The sequence below is a fragment of the Lissotriton vulgaris genome, chromosome 8, assembly GCF_964263255.1.
Source record: "Lissotriton vulgaris chromosome 8, aLisVul1.2, whole genome shotgun sequence".
Classification (NCBI taxonomy): domain Eukaryota; kingdom Metazoa; phylum Chordata; class Amphibia; order Caudata; family Salamandridae; genus Lissotriton; species Lissotriton vulgaris.
In genome coordinates this window covers 40,031,849-40,046,706 of record NC_141696.1, presented here as the reverse complement: position 1 = coordinate 40,046,706, position 14,858 = coordinate 40,031,849, and the positions used below count along the sequence as shown (strand labels likewise).

At 41.6% G+C, this 14,858-nt stretch overlaps 1 protein-coding gene across 1 annotated transcript in view; it reads left to right on the top strand.

Annotated features, from left to right (window-relative positions):
- Window positions 1–14,858, top strand: part of LOC147693339 (transient receptor potential cation channel subfamily M member 2-like) — a 1,947,553-nt gene that overhangs the window by 147,257 nt on the left and 1,785,438 nt on the right. Inside the window, exons 2-3 of the mRNA XM_086935940.1 lie at window positions 5,312–5,492; window positions 8,346–8,515. Of these exons, the coding sequence (XP_086792066.1) occupies window positions 5,312–5,492; window positions 8,346–8,515 (351 nt within the window). The remainder of the gene's footprint in view (window positions 1–5,311; window positions 5,493–8,345; window positions 8,516–14,858) is intronic.

Below are 14,858 nucleotides of genomic sequence, written 5' to 3'. Positions count from 1 at the left end.
ATATTGTTAGCTGGGGAGGTAGTTCGAGATTTAAGAGAGAAATCGGAGTTATATTGTCTTGTAAACAATGGTTCGGCGACAAACCAAATAGCCTGGGAGGCCTATAAGGCTTATTTAAGGGGGATCTTGAGATCTATAATGGTAGGATAAAGAAGGGTGGAGAAACAAGAGGATAAGCATAAAATGGAAGAGATCAAGGTGAAAGAAAGAGAATTGCAGAGAGCCTCTATGGAAGATACAGATAGCGTCAAAACACTGAGTAAAGAGCTAGAGGGGCTACAGGCAGTTTTTCAAGGGCGAATTGATAAGAAAAATCCAACATTTTGCCTATGGAAAGAACTCTAGTTCCTTACTAAGACCAAGGTAGATAGGGCTAGAAATATAATTCGAGAGTTAACCAGTAGGATTACAGGGGAAGCATTGCATACTAATGTGTATATATGCGGAGAGGCTTGTAGTTTTATGAGGGATTTATACACGGAAGATACTCATCCAGACAAGAAGTTTATTGCTGAGTGGTTAGGTTTAACACCTTGGCTGCTAAGGGTTTTCCCGCTGGGTGCTGGATACTCTTATTTCCCATTGTTCATGACAAAGCCAGCTCGTCATCAGCGCAGCGCAGGTAACACTCATGACGAGCTGGCGTTGTCATCAGCGCTGAAGGGGTTAATGAATTTCCCGCATTTGACTAATGAACAACAGAAAGCCCTAGAAGGAGAGATCAGGGACGGAGAGATAAAAGCCCAGTGTTTGAAAATGGCAAAGGGGAAAACCGCAGGGCCAGATGGTCTTCCCGTGCAGGTCTTTTTATGTATTATAGATGTCCTGATTCCGGTTCTTAAAATTCTGTTCAATGAAATATATATGATTAGGGTCATAGGTCATGGTCGGACGCTATAGTAACTTTGATTTTAAAACCTAATGAGGACCCTCGGAGAATAGATTACTAAAGATCGAGCTCCTTACTCAACACAGACTACAAGATGTTCTCTGGTATCATAGCAGCCCGGGTAGCCAAGGTAATAAACAGTTCATTCATTCCAATCAAAGAGGTTATATACCCAGGAGGCAACTTAACAAACTAACATTTCAGTTGATAGGGGTGATAGATATAGCTGAGGCCCGGAATATTCCTTTTAACATAGTTGCAGTTGATGCAGCCAAAGCTTTTGGCCAGGTACACTGGAAGTATCTAGGGGAGTCCTTACGTAGTTTTGGATTCCCACAGAATTTGGTTACAGCTGTGCAAAATTTGTATCATGGTCCAAGGGATAGGGTGTTGGTTAATGGGGAGTTGCCTGATTGGTTCAAACCGTTTAGGGGAACAAGGCAGGGTTGTACTTTGTCCCCACTTCTTTTTAATTTCTATATCGAGCCACTGGCAAACCTGATAAGAGCAGACACCACTATCCTCCGTTTTAGATCTAATGGCTTTGACGTTAAATTGGCACTATAAGCTGATGATATGATGTTGTATACAAGAAACCCATTGGAAGCAATTCCTAACCTGATGAGGAAGGCAGAAGTATTCGGCCAGGTCTCTGGGTATAAAGTAAATATCGATAAAACCGAGATAATGGAGATTCGGGAGATATCTAGTGATTTTAATTACACAGACATTACAAGATATCGTATATAGCGCAAGCTTGACCAGGTAGCGGGTACCAGAGTGCTATACATAGCACCAGTTGCGTTACATGAAGACACATTCTTTTTTGTTCGGCAGGGGCTTAAGTGATATGCCCAGAATCAGATTAGTAGAGGTGATGGAGCACAGTCACCCCCTCCATCCAACAGCAATGCACATCATGCCTCTCTTTCAGGTGGCCTTCAGATTTTAGCTCTCTGTGGCAGGTGGATACTGGCATGATGCAGACCTCATTCTGTTCGGACTGCCAAAATGTTGCCATACCTCTCAGGTATACGTAGTTTGCATTGGTTGATTGTCAAACAACGCATACAATTCAAAACCCTTTGTATCATCCATAAAATGCTTTATTGCCTTGGCCCCCAAATCTTGCAGGGACTTTGCTCCTTCTATGTCCCGTCGCGTGTTCTCCGCTCTGCCGACCTCTCTCTTGCCTGTACCATCAAGATCCGAAGATGCAGAGCTGGGGGCCGGTCATTCAGATATCTAGCCCCAAAACTTTGGAATTCTATCTCCTTAAGTATGTGCATTACCTCTAACCATCTACTCTTCCGAAAACACATTAAAACCTGGTTGTTCTCCTCTGCGTAGGATTCCCTTGTGATTTGGCACTCTGTCGCCTCCATTCTGGCCGCACTTTAATTAGGCATGTCCGTAAGCGCTGGGACGCCCTGTTGCTGGGGTAGCCATGCGCTATATAAACAACTATAACATAACATAACATTTGCATGGAGACCCACCCTTATTGGAGATGAACCAGGAAATGCTGGAGAGACCCTTCTTGTCTGCACCTCCTGGTTGTCTTTGTGAGACACTGATCCACACTCACTGGATCTCAATGGACTCACGGTGTCGCAACAGTGACAGGGAGGCACTGATAATGCTGTTTGTATGGCAGAGGAAAGTCACATGTTGACGTCACGCTTCTATCTGCAAGTACAGGGGTCACAGGCTATGGGTAACCATTAGATGTACTGAGGCACAGTCTCATATCAACTGTATGTTAGTACAAGATGCACAATGGAAGCCTATATATCACTGGAGCAGTGGATCAAAGGAGTGGTAGAACACTACTCGTCACACATTGGCGTCACAACAGGAAGGTTGCTTTTTCTACAGGACTTGAAACCTATCATTTTCTTGAGTCGGATTGCGCAGTGGAATGTCACCTCAGCAATCTTAAAATTCTGGTAGTGGACATGCACTGGATCCCAGACTGTCAATAGAAAACAGATGCTAGGCACACAAGGCAGTCAACCTCCTTCCCAGAATAACTCTGGGATGTTGGTATTGTTCTGGTTACTAGGCATATATAGTCAGCAATTTCATGCTGGACATCTATGTGCGTTCAGTCACTTAACTCTTTTTCAGCCACTCCTTGAGGGTTCGTCTTTACACCTACCCCACAACCATCCAATGCAGGTATCACTGGTCAGGTCACCTTCCTAGTAAAATTAACCGGGCATTAGACTCAGGACCAGTTTAGTAGCATTCCACTAAGTGTCTGTGTCATTCTTTATCCACTGCATAGTGCTTATCACTTGGAGGAAGACAGCCACGTTTTCTGTATCTGGTTTTCACCTTCTCTAGACATCATGCAGAACTTCTTCAAGTAAAAAAGGGAAAATGTCTCTTAAATCCAGTACTGAGTCCAGGTTTCCTAAAATGTCCTGGTTTGACATTCTACCAAACCCTTAGGGAGATTGAATCACAACTATGTACATGTGTTCCCAATAGGTCACAACTACATGTGAATCCACCTATCAAAGGTTGTGGATTCCTCTCAGGTTCTGTTACACAACACAAAGCATAGGGTGCAGGGATGAGCTGCTATGATGGATGTGCGCCTTCACCTTACTTCCATGTCAGAGTGTTCGAGCCAAGTCACTCTTTGAATAGTACCACTAGGAGAGAAAAACCACTAGGAGAGAAAAACAACCATTTAACAAATCCCGGCACTGGTTGGCACTAAAATCACACTCTGTGCTTAGTAGGACACTAGTGAGATGAATATACAAGAAAAATGCCAGGTCCACCATCATAATTACATTAGGAGCAGGTTGTAAGAGGGAGATTGCTGCAGGGACTTTCATCCTTACTGACATTTCCGATTACAGATCTTCCTTCTAAAGGCCATGCTCTTGTGATAGATTCGAGATGTTGAACGTGTTCCAGATTACAGAATGATTTTAATTTTGTATTAGACATTGAGACCACTTCAGACTAAATGCTGATTATGATTCATTTCAGAAACAGTCCTTTTGCTTCATAATAGACATATTTGTTTTGCTTTTGTCTAAAGATATTGATCTTGCTTCGGATTGGGGCCTTTAAACTTGCTTCAGATTGGAGATATTTATCTTGCTTCAATATTTCGATTCTGATATTGGTTCCTTATATTTTTCCCATGGATTCCATCTGCTATATGCTCCTGATATCACTCAGTCCTTCCACACCACAAGGTAATTCTTGCTCAGCAACTGAGGCCACAGTATGGCCTCATCAGGGATTACAAGGCCGGCAAGAATACTGCAGGCCCATCATGCTTCACCCCTTGATGTCCACTACAGAAAGCACCAGATTCAATCACAGGGTAGCATTCTGCAAATAATTCCTCACCTCTGAGGATTCTCAGGGTTTAGTCTGTAATTTCAGTTAATGCTGTACCCCCGGTTTCTGGTATTGGCAGTCCCTTTAGTGCAGAATGAATTTGTTAGGAGACTTTAAGTGGTCTTCTAGCTCACAACCCAGTGGTTTGCTGCCGTAGATGTCAGACGTGTATGTCTGGGAAGAGCGTGTGTGACTCTATAATGCTGTCTAGTGTGATAAATATGTCTTTAAAGCTCCATAAAAGAGGCTCAGTCTTTGAGCATGGGACCCATGTATTTGTTGTGTGCAGCCTTGCACACACGAATATGTCCATACAAGGGCCCGTACAGCAATATCTCTGCTGTCTTATAGGAGATGCATTAATAGTGTTGTGCATCTCGGATTGGTCTACTTGCTTAAAGGCCCCTGGTTGGTTCTGGTGAAGTACTTCCTAGGTCCCCAGTAAGATAGTCAAGTAAAGTCAAGATTAACTTTATTCAGCATATTTGGCCTAGGCATTGGAGGCAAGGACAGGGCCAGGTCCTCCGCAGTGAGGGACAGCCACCTTTCAGCCAGTTTTATTTATTCAGAAATGACATCTACCGCCCTCACCTGGCACAGGCCTGCCAGTTGTGAAGCACATTCCAGGCCTTGCTTTGCTCCTGGACTCTGATTCAGCCTCCGCCTTAGGAGAGTGGAAACAGGATGTGGTTGTGCATTAACATGTGAACACCATGGGTAAAGATCGTATTTTTAAGGTGGTTCATAATTTTGCGGAAGTGTAGTAAGACAGTCAATATTTTTTACTAATGCTCGTTCAGGGGGACGCCAGGTTTACACTTTTAATGTTTGACTTATTTGGTGAAGCAGGAAACAAGTTAGTGGCATCATTAAAGATAGGTTGGACATATATGTACTGTTCTTGCAGCAAAGTTTCTTAGTAGACCCCGTGACACTGCAGCACAATTCCTGATGGTAAAAATAAATGATTAGTGTTTCATAGAATATAGTCTACATCTGCGGTGGACTCTTTCGTTGCTAAAAAAAAATTCTTCGGATGCTTTTTCTCCGTAGTTTGTGCGCGCCTCTGACAGAACCCCTGCCGAAGTGCTGTATGAAATGATGACTGGCCTCTGGAAGCTCAGGAAGCCCAACCTGCTGATCACTGTGACTGGTGGAGCCAAGAACATCAGCATGAGTCCCCGGCTGAAGAACCTCTTCAGCAAGGGTCTCGTCAAAGCAGCTCAGAGCACAGGTGAGGAGGGGCATCTCAACTTGCATCAGTATTGAGAGCCTGGAGGCCCTGGGTCGGTCCATCCCTTGGGATGAAACCATACAAACATGAATAAGTATCTGTTGGTGCTTTTTATGCCACCATGATCTCTTAGTGCAAAGAACCCTTTCAAGAGCCCTAAATAAATCCATACAATTTTAGTGCCACAGTTCCCACTCATCGGAGGCGGTGCAGTCCCCGTAGCCTAGACTTTGGAGCTCGCTGAGTGGAACCGTCACTTTAAATCAACAAGGGGCCCACGCAATATTTCAGAAAAATGTTCATAAGGATAACAGACACTTGATCCTGTTACATGCTTTTTGTAAGTATTGACGTCTAAAATACTTGTAAGCCATCAGCAAATTATCATCAGATAAAATAAGTTCATTAAGCAATCCAACATAGATTCACCTTCATGAATAGGAATAGGGGGCCTCTCCTGCGAGTGAAATGCACACTCTTGTATAAGGCTTTGTACAATGGGGTTCATGCATTTCATGGGAACACATGATTCATTAAGCGTAAACAAATAGGAAACATTTCTAAACCAAATGCATTCAGTTAGTCAGTCAGTCAGAATAACTTTATTTCACCGACATAATGAAGGCATAAAAGTATACTACATCTATAAAAAGATAACAAATAAAACATTTCATATCATTACAGTACGATAGGTTTTGAAAAAATGTAGTTATACAAATTACAGATTTATAATTAAAATTCATACTTGATTAGGTTCATAGTACAGTTAATTAGATCCGCAAATTGACAGTCTCTTTTTTAGAGCAGTTAAAAGGAAGGATGCCACAGAGGAACAGATAAAGGGGTCAAACAATAACTGCAAATAATAAAAGGTAACACAACATTGTTTAAAATTCATTTTACGCATAATGGGGATAAACGTTTTCCTTTTATTGCACTAGTGTCTACAAAAAAAATGCATATAATTCTGCATTGACTGGTTATCACAAGTACAGAGTGGGAGATCGGCAGCAACATAAACGTTACCAGGAATACCCACCATTGAAAGGATGTAGTTTACACAGAATCTCACCAGGATATATACCTGTGCTATAAGTTAGTAACAAAAGGTACATACTTTGAATTTGTTTTTCCATTTGTGAGATTCTCGGTGCTGTTAAATATGTTTTAACTGTTGACAGCTTGACATTTAAAGTCTCCCTTTCAGTCTGCCTATCAAATAATAGCTGGACTTTCAGATCGTTCTTAGAAATGGAACAACAATTCATAGGATCTAAGAAAAGATGATGTAGCCCATTAGCTTTCAGAGTAGATTCAACATATCTTAACCAGGTTATATTGCTCACACCATCTAATTTTAAGACTCCATTTATAATATCTCTTGTCAGTGTAAGAGTCTCCTTTCGCCATATTGAGTGCCACAATAGTATTGGGGCCAGAGAAATGTAATCAGAAATGTTATGGGCTGCAATTTCCATATGGCATTTAAAATTGGTGCAAGACTTCGGCAGTGAAAGTAGCATTTAAAAATAATTAACTTCATTTGATTGGAGTTTTGTAGATTCTTTGACTCCTCAGACGGCTGCTCCATAAGTTGCAGCAGACACCGTCTTTGCTTCATACTGTTTTTAGTACATCTAACGTTTTAGACTGTTTTTTTTATAAACTTAACTAAAGCCCCAATATTCTTTTCCATCTGGATTTCTCTAATTCCAATCATGTTTTGCCAGTTAATTTGTCTATCAAATATGATCTCTAAATAATTAAAAGAGTCAACGACTCCCAGTTTTCCCCGTTCAGTAATAATTTGGGGTTGTTTCCGCAGTTTTGGACCAGCATAAGGATAAAGGACTTGGCATTCAGTCATTTTCCCACCACCAGTATATTATGGTTAGATTGTTCTCACAGTTTCGGTTGTGCAGTTCAACTAATACATTGTTAACAGGACTAGGATGAGCAGAGTTTGCTGACTTTTGTGAAACGAATAAAGTTATTTTTAGAAACGGAATCAACCATAATATGGCATGACAAAGTATGGCGCTCAATGGAAGACAATGTAAGAAGGTTGAGTGGTAGCAGCAATTCACATATAGCGCATTCATTTTATTAACAGAAAAGCTACGCTCACATACCCTACCTGCTCCTGACTCTTAAATCCCTTTGGACCTGTCGGACACTCATAAGGTCCCTAAGTAGATAGGGAGCTGTACATGCCGTGCATAAGTGCATTATAACAATCTTCCTTTATTTTTAATGTTTTAGTGTTTTGTTTTCATTAATGTGGGCTGTAAGTGATACATTGAGACTCGCATCCCAAACACCTGAGAGACGGGTTAAATTCATATGAAGGGGTTAGTCCTGGTCAGTCACTTTGCCTGACTTGCTGGCTGCTTAGAAGCTCTCATTCCAGCTGTGGCTCTCCTTCTCCATCTGTGACATTAGTATCTATTGGTAGTTTTTAATTCTGCAGTAGGTCATGGGATTATTCCAATATAAATATCACTGCTTTCTCAAACGGGCTTGCCGGAGGATGCTGAGTTCTCCACTCTGCCTTACAGGAGTCCTTTTGACTGTTAGCACCACCTTGGATCCAGAAGGGATACCACAGGGGGCTGACCACACAGCATAATGCCACCAATCAAATCCTGCAGTAGTATTCAATTGACATATTTACTTCACTATTTACCTCTACCATCAGAATGCAAGATTCCTGGTCTGGCCTTTCTCACCACCACTAGTTAACTCCTCAGGTTCAAGCACACACCTTTGAGACAAACATTACATTAGAAAGAGTCAATTTGTGAACTCAGATCAGCGTACCCAACTTATCTTTGCACATTGCTGTTAATGTAGGAGCCTGGATCATCACTGGTGGCTGCCATGACGGTGTGACAAAACTTGTTGGAGAAGCAGTGCGGGACTTCAGCAGGAGTGGCAGAGGATACAGCGACCATGAAATTGTGACCATCGGCATCGCCTCCTGGGGCACCATCCACCACAGGGACAGGCTGATCAGGAAAGAGGTGAGGCAAAGTGACATTGGAAGAAGGTCAAAGGATGCATGTGACGAACAGGTATGCAAAATGCAAATGGAGAGGGCAGATCTCCTGATCAATTCCATCAGAGATTCTGTGTGGGTAGGTACAGTCAGGTACTGTAAACGTCACCGGTAAGAACATGTTTAGATGAGAAGATGGGATGGAGGAAAAGTGGAGTGTGGGAGAACTCTCACGAATCTGGCAATTTGGAATTTTATCATGGAGAATCCCATGATGAAAATATTCAACATTAGTATCCTGCTGTGCTGACAGCAAATTTGTCACACCCTCTCTTTTACACACTGAGATCACATGACGTTCTTAGGTAATGTGATAATCCCCTTGCTACAATCAATAATTTTTTCTTTGCCATAGAATTTCAATGCACCATTCTTTTTAGGACAGACCTAGAGACAGCTTTAGCTGTTTTCTTGCCTCATGTTTTCCCCACAAAAATTGCAAAAATACATTCCAGTATATATACATGCAAGGGCTTTCAGACAGCCATCCTCATCCTTTGGTTTGTTCAAGTGCCATTCACAGTGTGCTTCCGCCCACCACAGCATACAATAACGGGGCAGTGGGCCAGCCTTCTGCCACTAGCTGCCTTGCTCTGTGAGTGACAACAGTTTTCCAATTCACACGAGCAGATCCAACTGAAAATCAGTGCACTTTACTTCCCACTTTATTTGAGGAGGCGGTTGTATTCAGCACGGGTGGATGGGAGCCAGGAGTGAGGAAGTAACTAAAATGCAGGGTAAATCTTCCTTTTAAGCATCATATAGATGGCAGAGTGAATTCCATTGCTGTAAATAATGATCGCCCCAATTCAAAATCGCTATTGTTGTCTATGTAGCATTGTCCCCAGCCCTAGATAATGCATATCATTTGTGCTACCTACATGGGAGCTGCATTTAAACAATACTTTATTCTTCAGCATACACTCACAGACTGCACATTACATCATCTTTCACATAAATCACACCCTAACACCACCCCACATATTAAATAGTTCCTATTCAGAGTCCAACCTGGTCCTAGTGCGTATATTGTTCATATGCTACATCTCCTCCTTTGTTAAATAAAAAAGGTGGCAAACTTCACGAAAATGACATTTTCTCTAGTACTCTGCGAGGCGCTCGCAGATGTCTTCCGGCTCGGGTGATCTGAGGTGTTCGAGGTCCACCCTGATCGGGCAACGGAAACATAGGCACAGGCACTTTTGCCTGACCTGCTGGTGGGGTCACCTAACATGTGCTTTCAGGACAGTGTCGCTGTAGGTGTTTAAAATGTGATATGCCCCAAGTGATGGATTGTCCAGGAGGATGTTCTGTTACCCTTTGTCTCTTGCAAGACACAACCTGTAATGAATCAGCAGCAAAAAGAGTGTTCATTTCCATTTTTGTCTCTGTTTATCCAGTTCCTAGTCTCCTTTAACCAAGATTTTCCTCTGGACATGGTGACATTGATTTGCATATGTTTTCATTTTTCTTTTCCAAGTTGTGTCACTGTCTTGAACTTGGTAAGTATTCATTGGCTGATCCATGTTCCATTGGGTTAGGTTTGTTCTGATGGCTTAGGATTGGAGGCCCGGCACTTAGCTTGGTTGACATCCAGTCCCTTCATGAAGGCTCTTTGAATGACCTTCTTGAGTGTACCAACTAATCATTCAACGACACCACTGGCATTTATGGGCTGGAGTAGGGCTTTGATTTCACTGCACCGTTGGCAGACTGCTTTGCATCTATTCTTAGCAAATGTGGCATGCACAAGCAGTTTGCTGTACCGCTGCCTAAACCAAGACACTTCTTGCTGTGTCTCAAACTCCAGGGCAGCCAATAATCAAGTGCCACATCATATACCATCAGAGAGCTCCCGGATCCGCACCTGACAACTTGTTTTTGTTGTGCAGTGGTCGATGTATTAATCCAACTAGAAGCCTAAGCCTATGCCAGTCAGCCGGTCCGCAATGAGTGAATTTCACCAGGCCCAGTGAGCATGCCATAAAGATGTTAATTGCCTCGGCAGTAGAGCAACACAGCAGTGCAATAAAGTACTGAACACTTGTTGCTTTATGGAACTAGAGTGAGGCAAGATGTGTGACTAATGCATTTTAGTGCGGTGATGTGGACACCCTCACTAAAATGTGTTAGTGTAAGAAAGTGGCTCTATATATACTGGACCAAAGTAAGGTACAATGTGTATAGAGTCCCCAGTCCCCAAAGGTTTGGCAGAGGCTAAAGTTAGATATAACCTTACTCTCTAAAGCGGTAGCTTGGTCGAGCAGTAAACAATGGTCCTAGACCTATACTTCCAAAACCTAAATCTATCGGTACAGAGTTATCAATTTGACCAAGTTATAAAGCATTCTCATTATTTATGCTCCAACCAACTTAATATCTCAGTCAAGAAAACAATTGCAACAGACCTCAATAGAAACAATTTTAATTCATTTCATCTAGAAGTTAGAAAATAGATACTCATTTGTCATTCAAGAGTGCATAGGTTGCCCCAGAAAGAGCGTGCAGTATAGAAATTGAGTGATTAAGGTGTATTAAGTGAATGGAAAGATAGAAAGAAAGGATCATAGGAATAGTGACATCAAATCTTTTTACACGATTTGTATACAAAGGATCGGTTGGACTAATCACCGTCCTAGTTGACCTGGCCACCAAAGTAATGTACAAGTTTATTGCAGTATTTAGACAAAGATGGACATGTTGTTCCAATAATATATGCACATAATAATAACAAAATAAGGTCCAGGTAAGGAACAACAAGGGCGTCGACGTTTCGACTCGTCTTAACTAGCCCGTAGGCCGTAGGCTAGTTGGACCTTGGCCTTGCGAGGCTTCATCAGGACTAGAAGAATGGGACATCCAAGGGCATATTGAATGACCCCTTATGTAGGTACTGTATGGAATAAGTTCAAATCATATTCCAGGATTTGTAAACACCTGGTAGGAGCTAGAAAGTATATCGCTCCGAGGTTAAATACTCTGTCAAAAAGGTCTTATAGTCCTGCTGTAAACTCGCAAGGCTAAGGTCCAACTAGCCTTACGGCCCTAAGACGAGTCGAAACGTCGACGCCCTTGTTGTTCCTTACCTGGACCTTATTTCATTATTATTATGTGCATATATTATTGGAACAATATGTCCATCTTTGTCTAAATACTAATTTAAATGTGTACATTACTTTGGTGGCCAGGTCAACTAGGACGGTGATTAGTCCAACCGATCCTTTGTATATAAATTGTGTAAAAAGATTTTATGTCACTATTCCTATGATCCTTTCTTCCTATCTTTCCATTCACTTATTACACCCTACACTCAATTTTTATACTGCACGCTCTTTCTGGGGCAACTTATGCACTCTCGAATGACAAAAGAGTATCTATATTCTAACTTCTAGATGCAATGAATTAAAATGGTTTCTAATGAGGTCTGTTGCAATTGTTTTCTTGACAGAGATATTGAGTTGGTTGGAGCATAAATAATGAGAATGCTTTATAACTTGGCCAAATTGATATCTCTGTACCGATTGATTTAGGTTTTTGAATTATAGTCTAGTACCATTGTTTTCTATATCCAGATATACCTAGGTCCGTGACTATTGGGTTACCCCATTTTTGATAATGGTCGAGCAGTAAGGCAGTATCAGAGGACTGTGTAAAGCATTTGTTGTACACACCCAGTCAGCAAATGGCCTCACACATTCAAGAACTGAATTCTAGGCCAATTGTTTTGTATCAAAATATATAGTTGTTTTATTTTAGAGCCAACAAGGTATCAAAATATACTTTCTCAGGATGAGTCACTTTAGTTAAATACTTTTCAAATAGGCAGTAGACTTTTTGAATGCAATAGTTACAGTTTGTTGCAATAGGCAACACAATTTCAAACACAAAGCAACATTGAACTCAATAGGAATTTTCAGTTAAATGCAATTAGTTACTTTGTAGATTACTTTTCTAACCACAGGACTGGATCCTACATTCAGTCCCGGGACATGAGCTGTAAACAGTTAAATACAAGCGTTTTGGTTACAGTAGTGATTTTTAATGAATATTACTGTATTTTAAAAGTTGACAAACTTTTTCAGTTTAAATTACCAATGTTATCCTAAGAAAGGAAATTCAATTTGCAGGTAAAGTATGTTCACGTTACTTTTGTAATCTAGTGCTGGACTCCTAGGTTAAGCACTGGGACCTCTATCTAAAACAGGCAAGTAATTATGTTTTTATCATTGGCACGATTTTTAGAGAATATTTATAAGTTTCAAAAATCGACACTTAGAATCTTTTCCAGCAAAAAGCAGGCAATGATATCCTATGGAAGGAAATTCAAGTTACTGGTAAGTACGATCAGAATTACTTTTCAAAGTTGCAAAACTCCACACTTAGAAGTATTTTCAAGTGAAACCAGTCAATGTTAGCCTAAGGAAGAAAAGTGAGTTTTAAGTTTCTGGGCATAGAATCAGGGGTCTCCGAGGGTCAGGTAGGTACACCTTCAGCGGCACAGGGGCAGCCGGGAACAGAGGTAGTTATGCCCAATGTTATCCAATGAGAAACATGGGGCCATTGGTTGGTGTCTGCTGGCCAGCAGGCCACGCGACTGTTGGAGCTGGGCTCCTGGTCAATTGCACATGGCAAATGGGGAAGTAGGACAGGACAAAGGTTGCACTGCCAGGGGCACTCCGGCGGATGGGTGCAGGGTGCTTTTGAGCCGTCGGGTGTTCAATGTTATTCTAAGGAGATCTTGAAAAGGGAACAAAGGCTGCAGGCTCGGGGACGGAGGATCTTCTGGAGCGACCAACACTTCGGGGGGTAAGTTGGGATCTTGGAGGGTAGGTAGGCACCCCGGAGTTGAGCACAAGGGGCTGGGGGGTGCCGTGTGCAAGGGTGTCTTTTGGCATTGGGAAATCTTGCCCTCTGGTCGTGGTTGGGGGGGTGCATGGTTCTGAGGCTGCAGGCGTTGTCTGGGTCGTTGAGGAGGGTCCTTGAGCACTGGATTCAAGGTCAGAATAGCCAGGGGATGTCATCAGGGTCTTTGTTCACTCAGGCACAGTCCGGGCTCGGCGTGTGCAGAAAGTACAGTATTCGCGGTTTTTAAATGCTAATTACTAACTATAACATTCCTGTAACTTTTGTTTATTTCAGGGAGTTTCTATGTTTTTTTTAAGTAGTAGTCATGTTTGCAGAGTCGTGAAGAAAGGGGTTGGAGCCTCTGGCATGCTCTCCGGAATCCTGCTGTGAAGGACTTACAGGGGGTCCCAAGAGGGTGTTATGGCCCCCAAGGTTCCTCAGAAGTAAACTGAACTTCCTCTCCCAACCAGTAGTGTGCCAAGAGCCGCATTTGCATATTGGTGGAAATAGGGGGTGTGGCACCCGAAGACCTCTTAACAACCCTGCTGTGTGTTACTTACTGAAGTTGATAGGAGGGGTATGAAGTGAATGAAGTTTCACACCTGCACTTTTGCTAAGGAAGACCTCAGTTTCCCCACTCAAACATCTGTAATCAAAGTGTGAAAAACAGGTTTTGTGATCAAAACTCTTCCCTAGGACTTCATATCTACCTACTTGAAAGTGTTTCAGACAAGATGTAAAATGAAACGTTGAAATTAATTATGAAATTATCCCATGGATGAACCATATAGCTTATGGTGTCTCGGTCACTGTGAAAGGCAAATTTTCTGAACCCATTATGTTTGATATTGTATAAGTTGCATCTTTCTTTGCCATTGTGCATACTAATTATAAAGCAAACACAACTTGGTTGCGTTCAGATATTTCCATGGCACACAGTTTCATTTTAAAACCTGCAGTGTCTAACTCAGTTGCATAATCAATCTCAGTTGACTTGGCCCATGCTGGAAAAGAGACATGTCATTCTGTATTACTCAAAGAATAAATTTGTGTCGACAAGGAAGTCATGCCATTATCTACAACAGTCAATGCCTTTTCCAAATTTGCCTTGTCAAATTGTCTTAAGCTTTCAGCAGCTTCTTGCTGGGAAACTTTCCAAAGTTCGTTTTAAGTGGCATCTTTGAAACGAATGTCTGACTAAATATCGAAATCAAAAATATCGAAGTACAAAAATATCGGGACAAAAATATCGAAGTCAAAATATCGGAATCCTATCCCTAACAAGGTAAGTACAAAAATATCGAAAAAATAATATCGTAGTACAAAAATATCGTAATTAAAAATATCGTTTTTTTAAATGTATTATTGCTGTTGTATAAGCTTTATTCGAGACAATTCTCATAAAAGCACATAAAATCAAGACAATTTACTCAAAATACATAATCACAGGATAAAAGCTTCAT